Below are 5502 nucleotides of genomic sequence, written 5' to 3' on the forward strand. Positions count from 1 at the left end.
AAAAAAGCGAGTGATGTGCTTTGAAACTAGACTTGTTGAACAAGCTAGTTCATAAATAATATTTTTCGAGGAAATTGTGATATATGTACTTTCAATAGCAGCATGTTGAAAATAGAAACGGTAGTAAACTAGAAATAAACCACATCTGGTAATAACACGACTGTTGTCGTGGCAACGGCGTCAGCGGCTTCCAGCATTGCGCTCAGTTCTGCGGCGTTTCCTCGAAGGGGTAGTACGGTTGGTGCGGCCGTGTGCGGTTGTACAGCTGGGGGTTGCATTGTGCCAGAGCTTTGTTTTAGATTATTAGTTTTACTTCAAGTTGTGTGTGTGAGCATTGCTGCTCCTTGCTTCCAAAACAAACTTCCGGACAGCGCTTCCAGAACGAAATTATTCAAGTTTCAGTATGAAGACTATTATTTGCCTCTTTGCTGCCCTGGTCTGTGTTTGTGCTGAGGATGAACTTAAAGTGGAGAATGTTTTCAAGCCTGAGGAATGTGAGAAACTAACAAAGAATGGGGACATGCTGTCAATGCACTACACTGGAACACTTGCAGATGGAACAAAATTTGATTCCAGGTGAGTGTCGTGTTGCCCGACCATCCGGCACGATCCAGGACACTGGATGGGTTTTGGTTTGTTTTCTTTTGTAGGGGTGGAGGCCACCATCATTGCTGTGGACCTGCAAGATTGATTTCGGCCCACCCAATATTTTGCTGGGGTGCCACAAAACTTGAATAAAATTCTCAGTGCTATTCCAAATTTGCTTCCTTTTTACTTTCATTGAGAATTATTTGGTTGCAAGGATGGATTTGCTACTGGAATGGCAGACTATTTTGTATGTTTATTTATATATTTACTGAAAATTTGTTGTCAACATGATACAGGCTGAATCTAATGAGAAGCCCATCTGTGGGGCATTGCTGGCCCCTGGGTTGAACCCTCTGCGAAATGTTGAATCAAATTGGTTTACCCGATGTCCTTCATGTGTGGAACATTTTGGAAACTTGTGCTTGTGCAGGTGTGGTGAACTGTATCTTTCATGTGATCAGTGCACTATTAAAAGAATGCTGTCTTCCTTTGTGGCTTACCATAAGCATCATCCTCATCAATCTTTTGTCCCTGCATTGTTGGGAAATGGATATAAAAGTAAAATTGTAGTTGTACCCAATGACTGATAATCATGTAAACAAAGCAAATGCATCTACAATTTGAAGTAGGAACATGATTTAATTATTACCAGTGCATGTGACCATCTAACCAGCTTAAACTGCATATGTTTTAATATTGCTTATGGGTGGTTCACAAGTCCCAGCCTGTCCACTGTGAGTTAAAATGATGCTGATAATTTAGTGGTGATAAAGATAAGAAAAATGAATGATGAGAAATTATTAACTTCATCACTGGGGATTGATTAATCCAATGGAAAATCAAAATATATATGGGTGTAAATTGTGACCTTTTGTATTTAAACATGTTTGTGTGCACTCACAGATGGAATATTGGAGTTGTCAGTATAAGTCCAATGTGACAGAAGTGGAGCTATTGTGAAATATTGTCAAATAAGTTAGGATGAGGGCAAGTCTGGCTCTCACACATTAAGACACATGCAAACCAAGTATGTATGTTGACCACATGGTTCTGCTTGCAGCCTGGACCGGAATCAGCCATTCAACTTCCAGCTGGGCGTGGGCCAGGTGATCAAGGGCTGGGACCAGGGCCTGACCGACATGTGCGTTGGAGAGAAGCGCAAGCTGGTCGTTCCGCCCAGCCTGGGCTACGGCGAGCAGGGCGCCGGCGAGGTTATCCCGGGAGGTGAGTCAGGGGGCACGGGCAGAGCGCTTGCTTACGTTCTTCCCTGTTCTAGCGCCATGTGTGGGAGATACTTGGGTCACCGACTTATATGGTGCTGGGGGCGAGCTGTCCTGATTTAGTGATGTGATCATTGGGTGTTTGTGCTGCCCACCTCATTGGTGCATGTGGCACGGTCTCCCAATTCGGAAGTGTGTGCGTATATGTGTGATCCGTGGAGTAATGACATTGACATCGGCATTGGCATAGGCATAGGCTTTGGTCGTCAGGGTAATAATTGGGCCGTGGCATTGCGCCCCATGTCTCTCGTGTGTGAAGCCTACTCTGTGCAGGGCTCAGGGGATGTCAAACCTCATGCCCTCTCCCGACTGTGTGCCTGTTTGACTCGGTTCGACGCGCAGGAGCCATTGTTAGGTGACCACGCGGCCGGAAACCTGACGCCTGCCGGCCTGCTGCTGACAGCAGCCTCGCTGACCCGGTGCTATTTGACCTATCGCAGGTGCCACGCTGAACTTTGACGTTGAGCTGCTGTCGATCAACGAGGCGCCGCCGCCACAGAACGTGTTCAAGATGGTGGACACGGACGGCGACCAGCAGATCAGCCGCGAGGAGATCCAGACTTACCTGTCGCAGCAGCTGGAGCAGCAGAAGGGCGAGATGCCCGAAGGCCAGATGGACGAGATGCTGCAGAACCAGGTGCGCGCCGGCTGGCGAGCGCGTTGTGGTCGCCCGTTTGGAGTTGACTCGCCCTGGTTTGGGTGGTCTCTGGGTGTTTAAATGATGCTAGGGGATATGAAGGTTAGTTTCTAACCAGTCACCATACTGTTTGCGGCAGTGGGCCAAGTACATGTGTTTTTGTATTCAGTATGGCGGCGCAATGGATCTTTTTGTTTTGTGACCTACTTCACCGCGGCATTGTCCAGGAAAACCCCGACAAACCGGTCAGAAAGCTTAGTTGTTGGTTGGAGTGCAGATTGCTTAGACCAGCGCAGGAGTTTGGCACCAGGTGCTGTTGACAGGCGACTAACGTCCAGAGAGAGAGGGTTTAGTGACCACCATATTTTAATGGATCCTTGGTCACATGGACGAACGTAAGGCGTCACTGAGACTGTAACCGGGATCAGTTGCGACATATGGTTGCCCGGACGTGAGAGGGAAAGTGTAACACTCCACGTGTCATGGCCACTCTTTTGGATGCGATAGTCCGGGGGTCAAACGGCTCTCCCTGCGCCTGAATGGGAGCTGCACCTGCCTGCGGGCTGCGTGCTTCGCTAGCGTGGCTGGGGACCGCCCCGACGCCATAGCGTGTTCGTGGTCCGAACAGTCGAGATCCAGCATCACCCTGTGGACTAACGACGTCCGTCCGTTTACAGGATAAGCTGATCGAGGAGATTTTCCAGCACGAGGACGCCGACAAGGACGGGTTCATCTCGCATGAGGAGTTCTCGGGCCCGAAACACGACGAGCTTTAACGCGCGCGCCGGGTGGTAGTTAGCTGGTGGGAGGGGTAGGGGAGGGGAGGGGGGACAAGAGGCTTCGGCCGCGGTGGGCCTGTTGAAATTTTATGCGTGAATGTATACGCATGGATAGAATCGGAACCCGGGTCAAGGAGATGGAAGAGTGGTCTGTTTTATTTGGTAAACGACGAAATGTTCCGTGTGCAGTGTTTAGGCTGCGCAGTTGTTGGCGAATGGGTTCAGACGGAAGGGTGGTCGTGATGCCTTTTTATTTTGAATGGCTTTTGTAAAAATCGTGCGTTGTGATTGTAGGCCGTGATCTGGTGTCAAGGCGCTGAAAGCATGAGGGGTGACGTTTCACCGCTGCAATCGCATGGTGTCTGAAGGTGCTGCGGCTATCTGTGTCGGATATTTTTGAAGCATTCACTTGTACTCTGTGTAGACTGTACAGATAAGGTGGTGTCGTTTACATCAGGGTCAATATAAACATTGCCTCGTTAAAGTGCGGTAGTCATCTGGTGATTTTCAAAAGCTTGTGCTCAAGCGTTTTCCGTCATTTTGTATCTATCTTGGACGCACAGTTAGCCAGAAACGACTTTCATAGCTGTGGCTGCTGATATACGGAAGAATAAATCCGCCCTGTCTTCAAAATTTTTTATTCAGATTGTTGAAATTAGGAATGTGATAATATGCCTGTCTCTAAACTAGAGATTAAGCATTGGATATGTCTGCATGTTTGGATGGGTTGAATCAAGGCCACTAAGTCCTACTTAAATCCGGAATCGAAACGAGTCTGCGTGTGACAACACCGGTCACTGACGGTCGTTTAGCCACCCGTTCTTCAACGAAGCCGGCAGGGACCCAAGGCTTTACTGACACCGGCACACAAATCCCAGGCGGCCGTTCTGTCTGGACAGCGGGCCCGCCACCAACAGCGTGGCGACCCGCTCCATTTAAGTCCAAAGTCGTGAGTGGGCGACTTTCGTAAGGGCTGCTCGACGATGTAGTTTTCCGGCTGGCACGGTTACGTTGCAAACCAGTCCCCGGTATTTGCGGTCGTGGCGGTGCAGGAATTTCCCGTTTAATTCCGGGGCGTTTGGTGAGATTTGCTTGACTTTTCCCGTCGCGATAATCACGACTGCTGCACATATCTTGTGTGACCGAAAATCAGCAAATTTGGTGCGTCGACTTTGAGCAGGGTTGGAAAGTTACGTAAAATGTGATTCACCGTCAGCGACTCCTGGGACAGCGTTCAACCTCAGTCGGGGTTAGATGCGTGCTGGTCTCCGATGCGTTGGCTTGCCTGAGCTGGGACAGCGTGCAAGGCGAACATCTGAAGGCTGTTAATTGTTCCACGCCGAGCATATTTCAAATCGCAACTTTGCGGATGCCGTCTCAAAAGCAGGCATTGAGTGTTAAGCCACTTCGATTTTGTCGCTGATGCATGCAATCGTTTTTACTCGGCGTGCATACATGCTACACCTTTCTGCAAACGATCCTGTATTTTTGCCCTTGTCCGACTGGGGGAGACGTGGGTCATTGTGCTGATAATGACTGACTTTCAAGATGCAACGATATATTGGTCGAATAGAAATAGCAAGCAAATCATCGGGATACATTTTTAGATGGTTGCACTACGTACGGCAGGACTATCAATCTTACCAGAATATTATTTCAATTTCAAAGTTCGGCAATATGATGTACTAGCTGCGACCCCAGCGATGCCCGGGTGATGGAAGAGGGACTGTGGAGCAGGGATTTCATGTAATTATGTTCGGTTTATGTTCCAAATCAATCTTTCGTCGTTGGTGTACGTATTTGCATTTCATAGCTGGAAACATTCCAATGAAATTTCCAGCTGCAGATCACTCGTGTTAATGGAGTATATGTTCGCAAAAATACGTTTCCACCAGTGTTCACCTTTGCACCATATTTCGACCTTACCCCCCATTGCCCTTGCCAGGGGTTCATATAATCAGCAACGAAGTGTTTTTGCCCGAGGATGACCTGCTCGCTGAGCCAGGCAGGGTCTTGGCACCATTCTTCCAGGTCGGTAGGACCTGTCGACCGGCGAAATCTGCGGTTTCAGCGGAGGGAAACTTCAGCTAGCTGTCCGCGCTGGACCGAGCCATTGCCAACTTACAGGGAGTTGGTTGGTTAACTGGCTGTCACATAAGTCCTGAGAACCTGCAAAACGAGAGATATGGACGTCCTTTTACGGCCTTGTGCATAGCAT

The 5502-nt window shown here is 48.7% G+C and overlaps 1 protein-coding gene across 1 annotated transcript; it reads left to right on the forward strand.

Annotated features, from left to right (window-relative positions):
- Nucleotides 1-337: 337 nt before the first annotated feature.
- LOC119106311 (FK506-binding protein 2) lies at nucleotides 338-3917 on the forward strand. Its single transcript, XM_037229926.1, has 4 exons — nucleotides 338-576; nucleotides 1649-1812; nucleotides 2309-2505; nucleotides 3183-3917. The coding sequence occupies exons 1-4, from the start codon at nucleotides 404-406 to the stop codon at nucleotides 3279-3281; spliced, it is 633 nt and encodes a 210-aa protein (XP_037085821.1). The 5' UTR covers nucleotides 338-403; the 3' UTR covers nucleotides 3282-3917.
- Nucleotides 3918-5502: the final 1585 nt, after the last annotated feature.

The sequence above is a fragment of the Pollicipes pollicipes genome, unplaced genomic scaffold (assembly GCF_011947565.3).
Source record: "Pollicipes pollicipes isolate AB1234 unplaced genomic scaffold, Ppol_2.1 Scaffold_6138;HRSCAF=7277_pilon_pilon_pilon, whole genome shotgun sequence".
Classification (NCBI taxonomy): domain Eukaryota; kingdom Metazoa; phylum Arthropoda; class Thecostraca; order Pollicipedomorpha; family Pollicipedidae; genus Pollicipes; species Pollicipes pollicipes.

What these genes read in the sequence shown, in the direction of transcription:
- LOC119106311 (XM_037229926.1), top strand. Translation starts at nt 404, where the DNA reads ATGAAGACTATTATTTGCCTCTTTGCTGCCCTGGTCTGTGTTTGTGCT. An exon ending in GGAACAAAATTTGATTCCAG is followed by an intron (nt 577 to 1,648) that starts GTGAGTGTCGTG and finishes TTCTGCTTGCAG; the next exon opens with CCTGGACCGGAATCAGCCAT. An exon ending in ACGAGATGCTGCAGAACCAG is followed by an intron (nt 2,506 to 3,182) that starts GTGCGCGCCGGC and finishes GTCCGTTTACAG; the next exon opens with GATAAGCTGATCGAGGAGAT.